General features: G+C 40.5%; 1 protein-coding gene and 2 long non-coding RNA genes across 12 annotated transcripts; 2 read left to right on the forward strand and 1 right to left on the reverse strand.

Annotated features, from left to right (window-relative positions):
* Positions 1-853: 853 nt before the first annotated feature.
* On the forward strand, positions 854-4495 carry LOC133718269 (uncharacterized). 10 transcript variants are annotated; one of them, XR_009850192.1, is made up of 6 exons: positions 854-1135; positions 1277-1483; positions 2363-2461; positions 2558-2662; positions 2763-2935; positions 3141-4495. It is a non-coding gene; the product is annotated as an uncharacterized LOC133718269 (long non-coding RNA). The 10 variants fall into 10 exon arrangements; XR_009850196.1 differs by having other exon boundaries at positions 859-1483; positions 3141-3220; positions 3862-4495; XR_009850194.1 differs by having other exon boundaries at positions 855-1483; positions 2763-3220; positions 3862-4495.
* Positions 4496-6927: 2432 nt separating this feature from the next.
* Positions 6928-8964, reverse strand: LOC133717256 (cytochrome P450 736A117-like). The gene is made up of 2 exons (XM_062143940.1): positions 7980-8964; positions 6928-7682 (listed from the first exon to the last, which is right to left on the reverse strand). Exons 1-2 carry the CDS (start codon positions 8946-8948, stop codon positions 7065-7067), a joined length of 1587 nt encoding a protein of 528 aa, XP_061999924.1. The 5' UTR covers positions 8949-8964; the 3' UTR covers positions 6928-7064.
* A 301-nt stretch (positions 8965-9265) lies between these two features.
* Positions 9266-11055, forward strand: LOC133714193 (uncharacterized). Its single transcript, XR_009848488.1, has 3 exons — positions 9266-9775; positions 10277-10333; positions 10753-11055. It is a non-coding gene; the product is annotated as an uncharacterized LOC133714193 (long non-coding RNA).
* Positions 11056-21896: the final 10841 nt, after the last annotated feature.

The following is a 21896-nucleotide window of genomic DNA, read 5'->3' on the forward strand; positions in this document are numbered from 1 at the left end:
TGACGTGAGGGAGATGAAGATCAAGAAAGAGATATAACTCTTGATGTGTGCAGAGAAAGATCCGAGAGGAGAGAGAACATTTGCTGCTCGGAAAAAAATTTCCAGCGAGATGATGAAATTGCTCGTGCTGAGCTATGAGGTTGTTTTCCACTTGGGAGACCCTCCTTCTAGCGCCAAATGTTTCAGTGGTAGAAACGGGATTGTCATGAGAGCTTCCACCTCCGAGATCCGTACCTGCCAACCATGAACAGAGGTTAGAGGGAAGACCGGGCTAGCCGGCCTTCAACCCTCCGATGCCTAAGTCAGATACATGTAAGAATGTAGACTAGGTAGGAGTCACTACACCAATTTCGGAATCAGACAACACATATCAAACGACAGCAAACATTTTAACTGTCGTCTGAAATAATCAGACGACAGCAAGAAATATTCTGTCGTCTAAGTTTTCGAATCCAACAACAGTTTTTTCTTGGCTCTTGTGCAAAAGCATTTCAGACAATGGTTGATTTTTTTGATGTTGTCTGAATGAGTCAATTCAGACAACAGTTATTACGTTATGTTGTCCAAGGTTTATTTATACAATGGTTGATAAAAGATGTTGTCTGATTGTTTTTAATCAGACAACAGTTACTACTTCTCTGTTGTGCAATTACCATTAATACAATGGTTAAAAAAGATGTTGTCTGATTGTTTTGATTCACACAACAGTTTTTCAGTTGTCTATTGTGTAACTCTCTTTCAGACAATATACTGAAATTGCTGTTGTCTGAGTTTTAGGGTTCAAATGGGCGCGCAACCCTAGTTATATTGAACACTTGGCCAAATTTTTAATTTTCACTCTTTCCCTCCATTAGTTCGACAAAATTTTACTTTGATAGCGACTAACCCTAGAAACCCAGCTGTCTCTCTTACTCGGCCGCACGCCCAATTCTCTGTTATCTCTCCTTCCGTTTCTCCCTGCCATCACTGGAGACCTCCGTTTCTAGCCATCAATTCACGACACCGCCACATACCAATCGAACCAGCACCTTAATAGGATCAAAACCCAAGCCCAGCACCGCCATGCACCGACTCCTGACTCTGCACGCGACCCTCTAAGCCGCGATGCTACTGGTCCCTTACTTTGAGTTTATGGGTTTCTGTTTTTCACTCTTCAATCCATCAATTGATCGGTTTCTTACTTTGAATACTTTCTGGATTTTCAATTTTCAGTCTTCAATTCCTATTGAAGAAAAGGAAAAGCTTATGGAGGGTAACTTTTTTGGTTCTTTTGCAGAAGGAATTTGTGCTGTGTTGAAGTGATTTCTTTTATCTATTTTGAGCACCGGCTTGTAGGGCTGAGCAAGTGAGTCACCGATGTGGCTTTGAGATTAAGCCCAAATTGATTGATGGGTGTGGCTGATTCCGTCAATCTAAGAGAATTAATTGGTAGGATTCATTTGAGGTGCATGTTGTTTTTCCCCAATTGCTGCAAAAACCTCAGGTGATCAGGGCTTTGCATTGGAGCCCTCGACTTTCCCTACTGAAATTCCTAGCTGGGCTTTTGTTCTTGATATTGTTACTGAGTAAATATTTTTGCTTTTTTGTGATTTGGTTGTGAATTTATGAGGTGTGATAATCACACTACTTAGTTTTTGACCGTTTGGAGAGAGAGTGTTCTGGGTTTGCTCTAGTTTGGAACTTTTTTGCCTGTTTTGTGTTGGGGTTGAATTGAATTGAGGATTTGTTTTTGAGTAGAGTTGGCGGAGGAACTTGATGAAGGGAAGGGATTGGGTATCTCTACTTTTGATACTGCATTCATCTTGATTTCTACACTGGAAATTTAACATTCATCTTTTTGGGCTTGAAGAATTCAACAGGGAATATGTTTTATTCGCTCCAACTTTCTTTCTTTTGGTCGAGGATTATTTGAATTTACCCTTCTAAGAGCATAAAAATAGTCGTAAGCTTAGTAAACTTGTGCATTATTCCTGGTAGGCTAGCCAACTGTAGTCATGGCTTTTAAGGCCTTTTTGAGCTTTTAAGGCTTAGCTGAACATATCATAACCTTGCCTATGTTTCCATATACCACTTTTAGGCTTTTAGGTCCTCTGTTTATTCTCAAACATACTTTGTGATATGAGCATTTGGGAACTCATCTGCAAAGCATGCTCCTTTTATGCATTGCATAGTATGATGTTCGTATCTACAATTTCCTTTTCTGGCTTATGTCTTTACAGTATGTTTTCATATTTAGTTCATGTCTAATTCTAGTAAAAAGGCTCCTGAAGAGATAATCCTAAAAATCTTCTTCGTCTCACAGTCTCACTAGAATCTGAGCTGATATGGTCTTATATTAATTCATTCATTTTTTTTTTTGCAGCCTAATGCTGAAAGTGATGATGGTCTTATATTAATTCTTACTCCATTGTTGTCATCTGTGGCAGCTGGTTCACTGGCGTGCTTGGAGTTATTGATTCAGGTTCACTTTCTTCCTTAATGATTTCTACACTATAGTTTCAGTAAGTGAGACGCAGTACAAAGATACAAATATTTTGAATAATTTTCCCTGATACAGATTTTAGGTTTCCAAGTAGGGAGATGATGAGTGAGCCGAATACAGCTTATATTTCAGGTGCTATACAAGATTAGATTCCTTTCACTCAAGGATAAGGAAATTTAGGTTAGTTGATGTTCCTTGCTTTGCTTTAACACTATAAAGTGGGCTACTAGATGATATGTTATTCAGCATTGTCCATTGATTTGCAAAAAACAAAATGCAGGTTAAATTAGACAGAGAGAGATCCTCTCCTACGTGACTGGAGTATAGGTATGGAAAAGGAGATGACTTGATCAAGAACTTGGGAATTATAGCAAAATCTGGAACTTCATGTATCTTTTTTAGGTACATTGAAGTTTACATTTGTTATCTATTTCGAATGAAATTGTTGGAAAGGTAAAAGTTATTAAAATCTATCGTTTGTTTATTTGTCTTCAGTTTGTATACTAGTACCTTCTTCTACTTGGTATGAGTTTTGCATCCCTAATAAATGTCTTATTACCCTGGAAATAAAATGCTAGTAATACAAGATTGATAAATTATTGTTCTTTTGTGTGAGGACCTTGTTGATCTAGTTAAATTAATTAATTATAGTTTGCAGGGGTTGATGTTAAATATGAAGAGATAATTGAAGCAAATTCAACTGGCTCCAGTTCAATGATTTTCAGGATTGTTCGAATGGTTAGTGAACTTACTTTTATTGATGACACAGACAATTATTTTGAGCAACCTTGCCTTTGTGCAAAAACACAAACTCATTGAGGATATTTATGTATCTGTGCAAGGAAAATCTCTTTGTTTTGTTTATTTTTCATGGCACCTGCTTTCTGACTTTTGAAATTTGAATGATAATTTCTTAACTAAAGAGGTGTACCAGGAGCTATTTGCCTAAATCTTGTGCCTAACTCAATTGTAAGTCTCCTATATTTATTAAGATTGATTGCCTCCAACGAAGTGTACTGATGGCTCATGAATATGGCAGGATTGTGTAGTTTAATAGCTGTAGGTTTACATTTGTTGGTATGTTATGTTCTACTAATGTTGGTCTGTAGCATTTGAAATTTGTATGATTGGTTCAGTTAAATACTGTGGTCTATATAGAAACAATGAAATATAGAGTAGTTCTGTGCTCTATTGATGTTTATTGAAAGTTCTGAGTTTCTGACCTAGTTGAACTTTTACTGAAAACTGTACAGTTTGGTTGGGAATTTGAAATTATCATATTCTTACAAATTGCAGTAGACATCTTAAAGATCGTTTCAGAACTGGAATCTCCTAAAAATGATTTTTCTAGAATTACTTATGATTTTTCAAAGTTGCAGGTCTGCTACAGGAATTTCTGAACACAGCAATACTGGGTGTTAAACTATCTTAGTTTCTTGGAAAATAGAACACTGGGTTTCTTATGCCTAAGGTGTTTGTTGAAATGCGTAGCTGAAATTTCCTGTCAGACTTCTTTAACATCTTATATCCCATTTTGGTAACTGATATAATTTTAAGCCCAAGTTGTTCATGTTTTGTGTCTTGGATCTTCTTTAAACAGCAGCCTACAGTTTACTAATTTCCAGTTTCCAGGTCATCAGTTGCATATATTTACTTCTATTTATGGATGTAGGTTATGGAGAGCACCTGTGGATTCCACTTACTCCTAGAATGGTAGACATGCTCAGTGAATAAGCTAAAGTAAACAAAGCAGGCCCTGAGCCTTTGTTCTCTGTTAATTATATGCAGCATCTCAGCAAGGAAAATTTCTGTTCTAGGACACTTTAGGATGCCGGAAAGGGATCACTATCACATTTGCTTTAGTTATAGGCATGGTTAATGTACAATGGACACGTTTTATGGACAAGTTTATATTTTTTGGGTTTATGTATTTATAGGCACCTAGGCAGTGTTAATTCCTTGTAAATGTTGGGATGAATATTGCTTATGGAATGAAATGGTTTTTGGAATCAAGGATGTGTTGTTCAATTGTACAGAATGTATGTCTTCTCTTCTATCTCAGACAATTCAACACCAACAATAAACCATTGTCTAACAAATGAACATGAAGAAAAAAGAAAGAAAAAACTATTGTCTGAATCATCTATCTTCAATAGTTATTAAACATATTTTGTTTTAGGATGCAATAACACACAATGGCTTTAACAACTTTTTTGTTGTCTGGTTCAAAGTCAGTCAATAGTATTCAATTACTTTGCTGATCTCCAAGCGTCCTTCAGACAACAGTTTTTTACAAAAAAATGTTCTCCAACTGTTCTTTACACGTCCCATCCTTCTAGGATTTGCCAACTGAAATTGCTTTGCACAAGAGTGAAGGTACCAACTCTGTTGTTCTTTGTGGTATTCAGACAACAGACTGAGTAATAACTGCTGTTGTACTAAATTTTATCAGACGACAGTTTTCTGGTATTGTCTGATTCATGTATCAGACGGCATTGAGATAGACAACAGCAAACCTTATAATCAGACGACAGTGAAAAACTGTCGTCTGATTGAATTTTTGGTGTAGTGAGTAAATGGAGAGTGGTGGCTTACCTTGAATGAGTGGAGAGACATGTATTTATAGTGTGGGGATGGGCTTGTCAGCCCTTTGTTTCCAATGTCGGACTAGCTGTGGTCCACCCGATACCACAAGTATATGGTATCGGCATCATGTCTGGGCTTTATTGGCGTTACTTTAAGTGGATAGTGAACCTTGTGCTTCTGATACTTGTGCCTGAGAGGTATCTATACCAACACTATGGGTAATGGGAAAATCCATAAGTTTGGTGGTAGAAGGGGGAATAAGTTCCCTCAACTTAGGGTATTTAGGCATTTCCCCAAATAACTTTTGAAAGATTTTTATTCCAATTGCATGTATCTATCAAAAACAAAAACAAAAAGCATAACCAGTCCAAGTTGATAAATAAGCTCTGGAAGCTTAATGTTTAGCCAAAAGTTATAATCTTTGGATGGCTATTGCTTAGAAGAAGGCTCAAAACTAGGGATAGACTTTCCAGGTTTGGGATTATTAATGATAACTCTTGTCTTCTCTGTAATAAAGATAATGAGACTGCTGACCAGTTGTTTGGTTATTGCGATTTCACTAAGGAAGTTTGGAAGCTGGCAAACATTAACACACCTCAGTGAACTGGGAGGAAGGGTATCCCAAGGTCTTTGAGGAACTTTTTTTACAACAACCTTACAATGCTGACCTGTTTGCAAAGATTATTACTCTGTGCTACCAGGTTTGGAAGATTAGAAATGATGTTATTTTCAGAACAGCTTCTATTAATCCTATGTCAATTGCTATGTCAGTTGAAGAAATAATGAAAAGTTTTGTTGATTCTAACACTAGAACTAGTGGAGCAAAAACTTCAAAACTTTCAACCACAATTAAGTGGTCTGCTCCTCCTAATTCTTGTGTTAAAATCAATTTTGATGGTTTAGTCAATACAGATTCATCTGCTAGTGGTTTCATTATTAGAGACCATAATGGAAGACCAGTTATTGCCGCCACCAAGTGTAATATCCCGAAAATTCGTTATTAATTTCTGACGATTTTTCAGAAAATATTAAGTTGGTCGTTAGTATGATTTTGTGGTTTGAGAATAGAGCAAAATTATTTTGGACAATTATTTGCTCAGAATACTTCGATTCAAGGGTTGACTTTTTATACTTCACGACTTTGTAAAAACTTCCTTCACAGAAATCGTAGAGCGCGTCGATACGAGTTCGCAAATATCGAAGTTCGTATGAAGAAGTTATGGCCATCAGAAACAGTTTCCAATTTTTTATAAATAGAAAAATTTGGAAAAAAAAAATCAGAAAACCCTGACTTTCCAAAAAATGAAATCCTGATCCGCTTTTCTCTCCCGAGCCACCACCGACCCGAATTTCTTCTTCCGGCCTGTGCGCTGCCTCTGCAGTCCCTGCCCACCCGTGTGCCGCCTGCTGCCCCTGTAGCACCACCACATGCCCGTTGCATCCTCCTCCTCTCACCTTTCCTCTCGTTCCTGTGCATATCAGTCTGCTTGCATGCCCTGAAACGTCTAGTTCGGGATCTCTGATCAAAATTCTTTATTCATCAAAGTTGTTCACCTATGTCTTTTTATTCATCAAAGTTGTTCACCTAGATTTCCTAATTGTATTCAGATTCTATTACCTTGTATGTACTCTGTAAATCCCTATATAAAGGGCTCCTATTATCAATAATAGAACACACAATTTCTCTCATCATTCTCTCAAATCATATTTTCCTACAACAGTTTTGGTAATTTGTAAAAAAATCGAATTAAAGTAATAGAAAAAATAGAGAGGGTGTGTGAAAATAGAAAAGTTATGTGTCAATAACATCACCAATTAAGAAATCATAAATTTCCTTATTAACATACATATAAAGGTGCACTTCAACAGGGGGTTTGCTCATAAACTACAAACATCAGATGATGTAAATTTTTATGATTATTTTTCTTTTAATAGAAGGCAATAAAAGAGTTTTAGTACAAGGAAATTGAAGTTCACGAGAGGATAGTGAAGCTTCTCAGAAGCAGGAAAAATATGGTATGGCAACCACTTTGAGAGGATGTTTTCTAGATGCGGTTATGCCAGTGGATTCACTCATGTCTAAATCCTCTGCTCTTGCACCATCAGGCAATTTCCAGTTAAACTTGTGAACAATATTTGCCAAAACAATCTCTATCATAGCAATGGAAAATTGGATTCCTGGGCATCCTCGCCTACCAGAACCAAATGGAATTAATTCAAAGTCATTCCCTTTATAATCTATAGTACTGTTTAAGAATCTTTCTGGCTCATACTGCTCGGCATTTGTGTATGACTTGGGATCTCTTCCAATTGCCCATGCATTCACCATAACTTGTGTTTTAGCCTTAATGTTGTAACCGTTTATTTTCACATTTTGGTTGGACATCCTGGGAACAAGTAATGGAAATGGAGGATGCAAGCGAAAAGTTTCTTTGATCACTGCCTTCAAGTAGTTCATTTCCACCAAATCATCCTCTTTTATATCTTCTTTGTTTCCAACTACTTCCCTGACCTCATTCTGCAATTTTGTCATCACCCTTGGATTCCTCATAAGCTCAGACATAACCCACTCTAAGGATGTAAATGTAGTATCACTGCCAGCCGCAAAAATATCCTGCAAGTGCATTCAATTACTTAAATTAACTTCCTTCAAATGAAGCTAGCTAATGTAAGAAGCAAACTAAACTCTGGAATTTGAATCCAGTACTGTATTCTTTACTTAATTCAGTGAGGGTCTTTTGTGAACTTATTTTTGTTCTAAAAACTACTCTATTGTACTAAATTGAGCTTCATTTAATATGTGGAATAGATTTTAAGATATCACAATGTAAGTACTAATTAATTGAACTGAAGTATATATGTATTCCACACACAGAGTAATCAAGATTCAAGAAAATATTAATTAACGTACCAGGATGATTGCCTTTATGCCAACTCGATCAGTAAGGACATGAGCTGCATTTTCTTTCTGAACCGCAAGTAAAACGTCCACAAAATCCTTCTGGTCTTCATTTTCGTTCATACCATCAATTCCACTATTTGATTTATCAATATGCTCTTGAATAACCATATCAAAAAACGCATCCGCTCGTTTAGCCAGGTTATCTAATTTAGCGTCAAACCCACTGAGGCGAGTGAACCAAGCAAGCCATGGAATATAGTCACCAATGTTAACACGTGTGAAGAACTCTGACAAATCTTTAGAAATCCTCATGAACATCTTCCCTCTATCTTCCCCGAGATCGCTGTACTTCCTCCCCATAGCAACTTTGCATATGACATCATTACTAAGCTTCATAAAGATGTTGCTTAGATTTAAAACCGGTGAGGAGGAAGAGGAGGAGGATGATAGAGTACTACAAGACTGTAGTATGTTACTTATCATCAATCTTGTTTCCTCTTGTCTTACAACATGAAAAGAACGAACCCTTTTGTTGCTCAAAAGATTCAAGACACATATACTTCTGAGCTGCCTCCAGTACTCACCATAAGGGGCAGATACAATGTCCTTGTAGTTGTAGATAATCTTTTCAAAGAAGATGAACTTGGGTCTGTCGGAGAATATTAGGTCATGGGTTTTGAAGATCTGGGAGGCAGCCTCAGCCGACGAGATGACAAGGACTGGCCTGCTTCCGAAATGGAGCAGCATGACAGGCCCATGGCGTTGAGATAAGGTTTGAAGTGAACGATGAGGAAGCGAGCCTACTTGGTGAAGGTTACCAATGATGGGTAGCTTTGGTGGAGAAGGTGGTACCGATGAGTTTCTATAAGAGGACCATCTGCGTAAGAGAATGAAGAAAATGGCCACAAGGAATATATATTGGAAAGGAAAAGGTTGCAAAGGGATTGAAAAGGTTTCATTAAGTTTCAGTTCTAGCATTTGCTGAACTTTTGGCATCATCATCTCTTCAAATAATTCAATGAGTCTGGTATTTGGTATGTGTTTATTTATAGTGTCTGCACTATGTAGTGTAAAGTGGTTCATCTACAAGATATTTTTTTTGGTATGAGCACAGCTATATTAAAAGATCGATAGCGATCTCGTGTTCAATTAATTATATTATAGAAAATTACACACAAGTGTCACTTTGAGACTTTAATTAGCCATAAGGCCACCTAGTATTTTTTGTACAAATAAGGCCACTTCCACCTTCAATTTATTTTTTTCTTGACTATTTTGCCCCTCTACAAACAAAACAAACAGTCTCTCTCTCTCTCTCTCGAAATGAGATTCCATTCGACTTGCAAAACCTCGAAACAGTGCCACCACATCTGAAGACGACGACGAAGAAGATCAAATCGGATTTTGCTCTCTCTCTCTCTCTCTCCCCGACGAGCTCGTTCGCTTCTCGCCGCCGAATAACCTCTCTGACGTCGGAAACTCTCCCTTGGCGACAAGTGACTATTGTGCAGTGAAGCTCAGCACTGGCTAGACGATGTCGACTGAGAGAGAAGCCTTGTTGCAGATTGGAGCGAAATGAGACGGCATCGTTTCACCATCTCCTCATCTTTCTTCCGCGTTTTCTCCGATCTCGACGCCAATTCAAAGCAGATCTGATCGGAGCGAAACAAGACGGCATCGTTTCACCATCTCCTCATCTTTCTTCAGCGTTTTCTCAGATCTCGACGCCGATTCAAAGCAGATCTGACAGGACCTTTACCATTGTTCAATCAATACATGTAGCTGGCCAAAATTCACCCCTGCAGGTCAGAATTTGAAAATCTCTATCTATTACACTTTAAGTTGTCGATTGTTTATGTGTTTTTCGATCTATATGCATCTGTCATTTTGGATTTTGCTTTATTGTATCCAATTCCAGAATTATGAGCTCAGATTGATGCTTGTACAACTTGAAATTTAGTTAATTTGTAGCGCACTTAGGCTTCATTTGAATTTGAATTATTTTGAGCTGTTGATCAGGCATGTACTGTAGCTTAGCTTAAGCATTTCTAGTTAGGGTTTTGGATTATTACACATTATTGCATTTTTCACATGATTGTGAATTTCATGAGTTCGAAAGGTTTTTCTTCATTGAAATTGGGTCGGACAAGAGAGGGTTATGTGTTTGAATTGCAACTAAATGTTGACATTCTGTTAAAGGCTCTTAATTTACTGCTACATAGATGTAGATATGTTTGCTGTAAAATCTCGAGGCAGAGTTATTGTTTGCTATAATATGGTAATGCTTTGGTGGATAATGCTTGTAGGATTTGTGCATGGACTTGTTCGGCGGCTGTGGAAGTTAGTATGACTGTTATGACTATGTTAGTATCTTTTCAAGCTGATGTCAATAACTTTTCAGTTTACATTTTGATTGATTACAAATCAGTTTCTTTCTATAACTGTTATAATGGCTTTGCAACATAGTGATAGTGGATTTTTATGTCTATGTTACGTTAGTATATATCTTTTAAAACTGATGTCAATAGCTTTTCTGTTTGCATTTTGATTGACTTCAAGTTGTCTTTTGTCAATAGCTTATCAAATTGGAAAATCAGGTTTTCCCAATTGGTTTTGTTGCAATTAGTATCTATATTAGTAGCTTTTTATTACCGGTCCAGTAGCTTTCTACATATGTCATAGTAGCTTTCTATATCTATGTTAGTATATTTTAGATTGCTTGTTTTTGATTATATAGTTGATAAAGATTGCTTGTTTTGTTGTATTTTTTTTTTTTTTGCAGAATTCTTCCCATTTGCATTTGCAGTATAGCATATTCCAAAAATCATGTGAATTTGGGTAGTGAAGCCTCCATTGAACAAGATATCATGTGGCATTGTGGCCAACCAAAAAATGTTGAAATGTAGTCCGATGCTAAAGGTGGCAAAATAATGCCTATGGCCGGTTAGTGTAGTGTGGTAGAGCGTGACAAAAAGAAACATCAACGGTGGTCATCTTAAAAATGACAGTAGCATTACAACATTGACAGCAGCTTTATACAACTATTGTATTAGATTTTCACAACTATGGTAGTGACTTTTTACAACTATGGACGTAGCTTTTCATAATTATATCATTGTTGATCCCTGCATACTTTTTGTATCATTGAATATGTTTTCTTATCTCAAATTCTCAATTGCAATGGCATTTTTGTTCTGTGTTGTAATAGTTTTTGTTATGCTTGGTTATTTCTTTTGGCGTTGATGAAAGTAGCTTTTGGTCATGCTGAGAGTAGTTTTCTAGTGTTTGTGACAGTAGCATTTGTTACTGATGAGAGTAGTTTTTGGTGTTGGTGACAATAGCTTTTGTTGGTGGGGAGCTTAACTTTTTTTTGGTGTTGGTGACAGTAGCTTTTGGTTTTAGGGAGCTTAACTTTTTTTTGTGATAGTAGCTTTTGTTGCTGGTGACATTAGCTTTTGTGACCGGTGAAAGTAGCTTTTGTGACTTTGCCGGAGGTTGCCGGAAATCTCACCAGAGTAGCTTTTGTTGCTCGCGACAGTAGTTTTTGTTGCAGGTGATAGTAGCTTTTGTGACCTCGCCGGAGGTTGCCGGAAATCTCACCAAAGTAGCTTTTATTGCCAACGACAGTAGCTTTCGGTGTTAGTGACAGTATCTTTTGTGGTCGTCGGAGTTCGCCGGAAGTTGGCCGGAGGTTGCCGGAAATCTCACCAGAGTAGCTTTTGTTGCTCGCGACAGTAGCTTTTGTTGCTCGCGACAGTAGCTTTTGTTGCTTGTGACAGTAGCTTTTGTGACCTCGCCGGAGGTTGCCGGAAATCTCACCAAAGTAGCTTTTATTGCCAGCGACAGTAGCTTTCGGTGTTAGTGACAGTATCTTTTGTGGTCGTCGGAGTTTGCCCGAAGTTGGCCGGAGGTCGATCGGAGACCCGTTGGAGTTGGCCAGAACCTCGCCGGAGAGGAGAGAGAGGATGATTGTTGACTTTTTACTGTAGTGACATTTATGTAAATATGTTAGTTTTTATATCCAAAATTTAACACCCTTTTTAATCTAGTGGCCTTATGAGGGAAAAAAATAGTTGGTGGCCTTATGGCTAAAACAACTTTCAAATATGCACTTATATGTAGGGCAAACGTATCAGCCACGTGGTATGCCCGGCCAATCATATCTCTCTATTTTTTAATTGAATTCCAAAACTACACATGTTTAATTATAATGAAATACTCAAAACAACCCCTGCATAGGCAATGATTGGCTGGGCGTACCGCCACGTGGCACACCTGCCCTACCTAAGAATCTCTTAATTTAATATTCTTTGCAATATCACTACGCTTTATTGGCCAGTCGGTGGCACTCAAACTCATTTACCGGTGAAGCTATGCGCTCATGTATTGATTAATGGTTACGGTTAAAATTGAGGAATACAATAGGATTTTAGTGACAAAATGACAGGCACAGAATAGGGCTAGCTTGTACTGCAGCCCACCCTATAACTTTTTTTTTATAGCTTTTTTGACTTTTATTATCCAGGTTGGACCGGTTTGTCATTGTTAGGTTTGAGTTAAATGAAAAAATTATGCCACTAGAAATTGTTAGGTTAACAATATTTATAATCTGTCACTGTGTTGACTTTTGTTGTCCAGGTTGGACCGGTTTGTCATATTTTAATTGTTTTTTTTTTTTTTGAATAAAGGGCTGGTGCGGCTGCCCTCAAGCCTTGATTAATGAAACCGTCGAATACAAGGGGGGGGGACATTGAGTCTGAACCCCTGATTACAATAAGCATCTAGAGAACATCCTAAAATAATATCAGAATTCTCTACTAAAAAAATGTATTCAACAAGGCACCAACTAGCAAAGAGTGCTATACTGGCTACTCTATTTGGTTTAACAAAGCGGTGACATAACGGAAAGATAACTCGATCTGCAACTCGATTACAGCATAGCATAATTACCAAAAGCACAGCTTTTCCACTACGTTGCCGCCGAAACATAAATCCGACGACACTTAGCTTCACCCTGTCACTAGGTGGCAATGACCATTTGACGAAGCAAGGAACTCGCTGCCTACATAGAGCAGACAAGGCACTTTGAGTGCACACACAGGCACGAAGCCCGACTCGCCTTACACAACTAGTGTAAGGACTTATTACTCGCAGAAAGCGCAACTGAACGAAATAAAATAAGTAAATAACAACTTGGAAAGAAAAAACATATGGAGCCGGGCCCAAGAATGGAGTCCAGACCCAAACACTAGCAGGTAGATCATAGCCATGTACGGCCCAGCCCAATTCAAGCCCAACCCGCGCCAACCACCCATCTTCCCCGTCCCCCCACCTATGTCCGGCCGCCACTTCCAGTAAGTCTCCAGGCCGATTGCCTGATGGTTGCTCCACCACCCTCGCCTTCCAAATCCGAGCGAGTGTACCCTGCATCCTTCCAATCCAGATCAAAATTGGAAACACAAACCCAAGAAAGATAGGTGCCCAACCAGATCGAAACTGGAAATTATGACTGCCCCACATCGGATCCGCCTTCCACCACCCAACCGCGCTGAATCCGGCGACCCTAAAGAAACCCGGCGATGGCACCAGCCTCCAACCCCACCCCCCAGAATCGGGCCACGCCCACACAACAACCATGATCACCTCCACCACCTCCCTCAAAACGCAGTGATCCAGGTCGGAATCCCAACAATTGAGGACACCACTACCTCACAGCAAGCCAGACAACACAGCCCGTCCGACGACAGCGCCCGTGGGGCGAGCCGCCGGACGGAGAAGGGGAAAAGTTTTTCTAAACCCTAGAGCAGCTTTGAGAAGCAAGATTTTAATTGTTAGGTTAAAAATATTTATAATCTGTCAATGTGTTGACTTTTATTGTCCAGGTTGAACCGGTTTGTCATATTTGAATTGTTTGGTTAACAATATTTATAATTTGTCACTGTGTTGACTTTTATTATCCAGGTTGGATCCGTTTGTCATATTTGAATTGTTAGGTTAACGATATTTATGATTTTGTCACTATTTTGACTTTTATTTTCCAGGTTGAACAAGTTTTTTATTGTCCAAGTTGGACCGGTTTGTCATATTTGAATTGTTAGGTTAACAATATTGACAAAATTACTGTGTTGACTTTTGTTGTCCAAGTTGAACAAGTTTTTTACTGTCCAAGTTGGACTGGTTTGTCATATTTGAATTGTTAGTTTAACAATATTTATGATTTTGTCACTGTGTTGACTTTTATTGTCTAGGTTGGAATGGTTTGTCATATTTGAACTGTTAGGTTAACAATATTTATGATTTTGTCACTGTTTTGACTTTTATTGTCCAAGTTGGAACGGTTTGTCATATTTGAATTGTTAGCTAGGTTAACAATATTTATGATTTTGTCACTGTGTCGACTTTTATTGTCCAGGTTGGACCGGTTTTTTATTGTCCAGGTTGGACCTGTTTGTCATATTTGAATTGTTAGGTTAACAATATTTATGATTTTGTCACTGTGTTGACTTTTATTGTCCAAGTTGGAACGGTTTGTCATATTTGAATTGTTAGGTTAACAATATTTATGATTTTGTCACTATGTTGACTTTTATTTTCCAAGTTGGACTAGTTTGTCATATTTTAATTGTTAGGTTAACAATGTATATGATTTTGTCATGGTGTGACTTGCGTTGTTTCTTTTGAGAAAAAGATGTTGAGTTTTGAAAGGAATCAAGGTGTGAGTTGCTTTTCCTTGAGTTGAAAGAGTTTCCTCGTTATTAACGTGGGTTGTTGATTCTTATAATTGAGTTTGCTCAGACAAGCTTAAAAAGCTTACTGGGTTTGTTCTGGCAACTCGGTGCACTATTCTTGTAGGGGTTAACCTGCAGGTCAAGGTAATCGTGGTTGAAGCTCAGATCTGGTAGTTGCAGCTGTACGGGTAGGAAGCTAATTTTGTGGCTTTGCTGTTGTTAAGACTTCCGCTATGTAGTAAGCTTTGAGAGAACATTTACTTATTATTTTGTGGTACAACATAATTCATAAACTTTTGAGATGTAATATATGACTCTACGGGACAAGTTGATACTTACATTTGTGGGCTCGAAGTTGCTATTCCTTAGATTAAATAAATTTCTAAGTTTTTCTTAGCGATTTTTCGAGCATCGCGTTTTTGGATTTTATTTTCTTTATTTAAAATTCGGGGCATGACCCTTAGTCACTCAAACTATTATTTATCTAAATCCAAAAGAATAAAAAAAAGTGTCAAACTATCTAGAACAGAAACTAGACATATTTTTCCTTTTATAAGAATTCAAATAATGCTAGGTGAACTATCTTTTTGGGTACCACCTGCATCTCACCTTATGTGGCAGCTGATGTAATATAATCACGTCATTTAATGAAAACTCTGTGATGGGTTGTACTTTCTGCTACATCAACTGTCACATAATGTAGGATGCAAGTGGTACCCTAAAATGTGGTTCACCTAACATTACTCTAAAAATTCACACTCCAATTAATTCTGAGAAGATAACTATATATAGGTCTTCAAAGTCGATCACTACTCTGTTATGAGATTTTGCTGTAAGTTTTTTTTTTTTTTTTGGAAGCGGTGTAAGAGCTGACTCAACGCCCTTACTCGAGTTTATTAATAAATCAGAGAAAAGATACATAGCAAGGGGGGCTAGACCAAAACCTAGTCAAGAGAACATACAAAAGTATCAAGAACATATGCTACAACCCCGTCAACCGCGAATTGTTCACTACACCAGTCAACACTGACGGTCAAAACCTCAACACCCCCGAGGTGCCCCCGACACAATCTGCCATGGAAAACCAAATTGGCAACAGCCGCCAAGCACCAGGCCGGGATCTCGCCACCATGTTGGAGTTGGCTTTGGCGGATTTACACAACACAAAAAAAGAGCGGGAAAAAGAGCAAAAGGAAAAGGAAGAAGCTCAAAATCAAGTGGCGACGCTATTGTCAAAATTCGACGAGCTAAAGAAGGCGTTGGGAACAAATGCACATCCGACCCAAAGCGAACACTCGCAAAGCGCAAGGCTCAGCCTAAACACAAGGACAAGAGCAGGGCCAATACCAGTAATCTCAATGGGTGTCGCTTTGAATCCACCTGAACTGGCGGGATTAGGGCCAGCGCCACCACCACAGTTGGTACAAGAGCAGGTAGCAGACTCACAGCCACAATATGATAACTCATTCAACGCGGGCCAGCAAAGGGAAACAGGAAACATGCCAGTCTCCTGACAACAAATGTTGGTACCAAATCAACCTCTCCCCAGGCCTATTGTGGAAGCCACCACCCTTATCCTAGAAAAAATGCGTGAACTAGAAGAAAGGTTGTTTAGAGCTGAAACAGGCACCTTACCGCCAACTCAGAATCCACTCTTCGCGACACGACCAGGCCCATTTACCGCCAGAATTTTGCAAACCGTCAAGCCCACATATGCAAAAGCTCCTAAGATCGCCCAATTTGGCGGATCCATAGATTCATTCGTGCACATGGACACATTCAAAAAGGTAACCAACAACAAAGGGTTCGACGACGCAACTCTTTGTCACCTATTCAGCGAAACGTTGGATGGTGAGGCAATGAGTTGGTTTTTTGAATGCCCACCAGGCTCCATGGACTCATTCTCGGCTCTATCAAATGCATTTCTGTCACGGTTCATCCTTATGACGGACAGATATCACAACTCAAGTCAAATGTTCAGCATCAACCAAGGTTTTGACTAGTCATTGAAGGCATTTGTCACAAGGTGGAGGACCGCCACATCACTATGTCGGGATCTTGACAAAACAATGGTGCTGGTAGCGTTCAAGCAGGGACTCCTCAAGGCAAGCTTTTTGTACTACCTCAACTGCAATTGCCCAAATGCCACATATGACCACGTCATGAATGAAGCAGTTTTACATGCCCAGGCTGAGTACAACACTTATGGCTCCATTCCACCACCGCAAACTCCACTCAAAACATCCCAGCCCTCCACATTCCAGCAAGGAAACACCGCCACCACCCCAAATATCACCACACCACCAAATGACAAAAAAAGGGAATGGTAGCAGGGCAACTACCAAGACAAGCGGCAAAGAGATCAACAATACCACAACAAGGCCGGGGCAACAGATCTTTTCACAATGATACCGTGACGGAAAGTTGGAGCAGTACAAGGTTCGACAACCGGCACCTGTTGTCACTAACATTGAACCAATGCGACGGATCAACACCATTGACGGTGGCGCTTTCATTGGCAACTTGTTGCATAGGGCAAGGAAGCGCTATGAGCGCGCTAACTACGTACCTGAAAGAAGTATTCAACATCCGCTATGATCGATCTGCCATAATGGCCAAAACTGGTTGGGAGCCAATTACTTTATCTGAGGAGGAGGAGCGAGGTATTCATGCGCCCCATGATGACCCATTTCTGATGGATGCAATCCTCGACAAGTGGTCTGTTTGACGAGTACTGGTAGACAGCGGGTCCGCCGTTAATGTCATATTTAACAGATGCTACAAGCAACTACAGCACAATAGAAAGCTCCTGCAAGATCATGAGTCATTACTCAGTTTCTCCGGCGACGTGACTCAACCTCTGGGATCAGATTATATGCGCCTGTCTATTGGGACAGCTCCATGTACAGCAGAAATACACACCGAGTTCATTGTGGTGGACTACTTCAGCTCATACAACGCCATTATCGGTCGTCCTGCCCTCAACAAGCTCAAGTGTATCGTCACTGGATACATGCTACTCATGAAGTTCCCCACCCCCAACGGCACTGGCTCTGTCAGGGGAAGCCAATCAGTTGCATGAGAATGTTACTCAACAATGGTGTCAAGGTCAATAAGCCGCCATGAAATCTTAACGGTAGCCAACACACCACAGTTGACGGACAAAATTGACGACCCCAGGGATGACGAGAAAAAATACTTCAAGAAAGAGCCCATCAACCAGAAGAAGCCGCTCTGCGTTGTAAGCATCTCTAACGAGTACCCAGAGAGGACTGTGCGTATTGGAGCCCAACTGTCCTCTGAGATAGCAGCAGAACTTACCCAATTTCTAAAAGAAAATGTTGCAGTCTTTGCATGGTCATATGCCGACATGCTAGGAATCTCTCCCAACATAATTACACACAAGCTTAGCGTTAAGCCATCCTTCTACCCCGTCAAGCAGAAGTAATAGGCCTTTGACGAAGAAAGATATTGGGCCATCAGGGAAGAGGTAACCAAGCTAGGAGACAGACTTCATCCGCCAGGTCAATTACCCACAGTGGATCTCTAACGTAGTGATGGTGAAGAAGCCCAACGGAAAGTGGCGGATGTGTGTTGACTTCAAAGGCTTCCCGTTACCACATATCGACCAATTGGTTGACGCAACAGCAGGTCACGAACTACTAAGCATGATGGATGCCTTCTCTGGTTACAACCAGATAAAGATGCACCCCGAAGACCAAGAATACACAACGTTCACAACCGACAAAGGCTTATACTGTTACAATGTCATGCCATTCGGCCTCAAGAATGTTGGAGCCACATACCAACGGTTGATGAACGCAATGTTTTCAGAGCACCTGGGCAAGATCATTGAGGTATATGTCGACGACATGCTCGTCAAAAGTGTAAAGGCTGGCGGTTATGTGGCCAACCTCCACATCATTTTCGCCATACTACTAGCATACGGCATGAGTCTAAACCCGGAGAAGTGTTTCTTTGGAGTCACCGCCAGCAAATTCCTCGGATACATCGTCAGTGAGCGAGGAATCGAGGCCAACCCCGACAAGATACAAGCAGTCATAAACATGAAATCTCCAGAGAAGAAGGTTGATGAGGTACAAAGCCTGCAGGCAAAGTTAACGGCACTTTCTCAATTCATCTCCAGGCTCACACACAAATGCCTGCCATTCTTCAAGGCAATGAAACGGTCACATTGTAAGGTAGTTGATTGGACGCTCGACTGTGAAGCAGCGTTTCAAGGTCTCAAGGAATACCTGGCTTCTATCCCACTACTTTCAACCCTGGTACAAGGCAAGATACTCTACATCTACTTAGCGGTATCCAAGTCAGCCATCAGCTGCGCCATTGTACGCAGGGAGGCAACAGAAGAACTGCTGGTGTTCTATGCAGGCAGAGGCATGAATGGAGCGGAAACCAGATACCCGCCACTTGAACAGCTGGTGCTAGCACTTATAATGGCCGTTAGAAGGTTGCGCCAATACTTTCAGGCACAAACAATCCATGTCTTCACAAACCAACCGCTAAAGCAAGTGCTGCAAAGCCCTGAACACTCAAGACACCTTAGCAAGTGAGCAATAGAACACAGCGAGTTCAACATCGATTACAAGCCAAGAACGCCGTCAGAGGACAGGCTGTTGCTGACTTCATAGCAGAGCTAACTGAACAACAACAAGAGCAAACCACTGACGTGATACCGAAAGTCAACACTCAACAACCTGAAGCTATGCAAACAAAGACACCGTCACAATGAAACCTCTTTTTAGACGGCTCAGCCTGCGCCAAAGCATGCGGCGACGACATTATCCTCACATGACCAGGGGGACTTAAGTTCAACTTCAAAGCCTCCAACAATATGGTGGAGTACGAAGCACTTATCGCAGGGTTGCTGTTAGCCATTGACTGTGGAGCGGAAAGTGTCGACATCTTCAGCGACTCACAACTAGTGGTCAACTAAGTCAACGACACCTTTCAGGTCAAACACAAACAGTTAATGACATACTTAGGATACGCCAAGACCCTACTCGGCAAGTTCAACTTCTTCAACATAACACAAATTCCTCGAGAAAAGAACGCCAAAGCAGACTCCCTGGCACGTCTAGCAACAGCTCAACCACACCAAAGCCCGACCGACACTTGGGTGGAGACCCTCGACAAGCCTACCATCACCAAAACTCTGGCAGAGATCTACACAATCGATGTAAGCCCAAATTGGATGGACGAGATACTAAAGTACAAACGTGACGGCACACTGCCATCCGACAAGGTCGAAGCAAGGCGATTGGTGCGAAGAGCAACACGCTACAACATTCTAAATGGCAAGCTTTACCGCCAAGGGTTCACACATCCCAACTTAAAGTGCCTGACACCAGAACAAGGAAAACAAGTCCTAGCAAAAATACATGCTGGAGAATGCGGTAACCACTCAGGTGCCAGATCACTCGCCAACCGGACTATGCGCTAGGGATATTTTTGGCCATTATTGGGGGATGACGCCAAGGAAATTTCACGGTCATGTCACAAGTGCCAGAAATATGCAGACCTCCCACATGCACTAGCAGAACCACTATCCATCATTATTGCATCATGGATCCACTCCACATGGGGATTGGACATTGTCGGAAAACTGCCAACCACCAAGGGTCAATTCAAGTACATAATCGTGACTATCGATTACGACATCAAGTGGATCGAGGCTGAACCATTAACAGCCATCACAACAGCTAACGTCCCGCATCTCCTCTGGAAAAACATCTACTGCCGTTATAGAGTTCTTGATACAATAAACACCGATAACGAAACGCAGTTCAACAATGAAGAACTCATCGGCTTCACCGCCAACCTAGGCACCAAGATGTTTCGCCTCTGTGGCACACCCCCAAACCAATGGCCAGGTTGAGGCCGCCAACAAAATCATCAAGAAGTTGCTCAAGAAGAAGTTGGAGGACAAGAAAGGCTTATGGGCTGAAAAACTCCCGAAAGTCCTTTAGGCCATAAGGACAACGCCAACATCCACCAACGACGAGACTCCATTCTTCATGATGTTCGGCTCAGAAGCAGTCCTCCCCATTAAAGTAACCCAACCAACAGCTAGGATTGACGAGTACGACGCCACAACAAACGTTGCCGGCGTCAACCTCGACAAAGACTTACTAGAAGGAAAACGAGACAAAGCACACCTACACAACTTGCAAAACAAGCAGCGGGTGTCGCGTTTTTACAACAATCGCATGAAGGCCAGAAACCTCCAACTGGGAGATTGGGTAATAAAGGAAGTCATACAGCCACCAAAAGCACTCAGCCCAACCTAGGAAGGACCTTACCAAATTGTAAAAGTCGTGAGCCCCGAGATATTCTACTTGAAAACCAAGGAAAGCGTCACATTCACTCATCCTTGGAACACTCAACATCTCCGCTACTACTACAAGTAGTGCGACATTATGCCCACGAGGATCTTCACTTAGCTAATTTTTGCAAAGTTTAGCTAAGAAAAGCTACCCTACGGGTACACATTTTTTGTAAACACTGGTTCCACTCAGTTGTCAATGAAACGAGGAATTATTCAAACCATTGTCCCACACATGCACACAAAATAATATAATCAAGTTTGGCCAAGCCAACACCTTTCGCCCACAAAACAGGCAAAGGCGATATGTGCAATTAGCGGACCAATCTTAATTCCCTTCATGTTTCATTGACATACAAAAAAAAAAAAAAAAAAAAAAAAAGAGGAAGCAAAACACATTCCGCCACAATACAAATACTTAGCGGTAAACATTCGTCACACACAGGAAAAGAAAAGAAGCATCGCACATGCAAAACAAAAAGTTGGGACTCCGCAACCAAAAATTGTTCATATTTCTTCAAACAGCGTGTCTACACCGCCACAGTACAAAAAAATATATATATATACAAATTTAACTACCGACAATTCTACTCTTGCTCGGTATAAGGGGAGGAGCCTGAACCACGATCACCACGATGACGCTTCTCGACAGGCTGACGAGTAGCTCTTTTTCTCTTCTCAGCTTTACTTGTCGGCGTTGGAGTCTCAGGATTGCCATCTGACCGGGCACCATCCTCTCCAGAAGAACCACTCTATTCACCGCCATCAGAAGACCCGCCTTCTGAAAACTCATCATCCCCAGACTTCTCAGCGTCCTCAGCTTCAACATCTTCGCCAACCAAGGGACTTGAC

The sequence above is a fragment of the Rosa rugosa genome, chromosome 6 (assembly GCF_958449725.1).
Source record: "Rosa rugosa chromosome 6, drRosRugo1.1, whole genome shotgun sequence".
NCBI classification, from domain to species: domain Eukaryota; kingdom Viridiplantae; phylum Streptophyta; class Magnoliopsida; order Rosales; family Rosaceae; genus Rosa; species Rosa rugosa.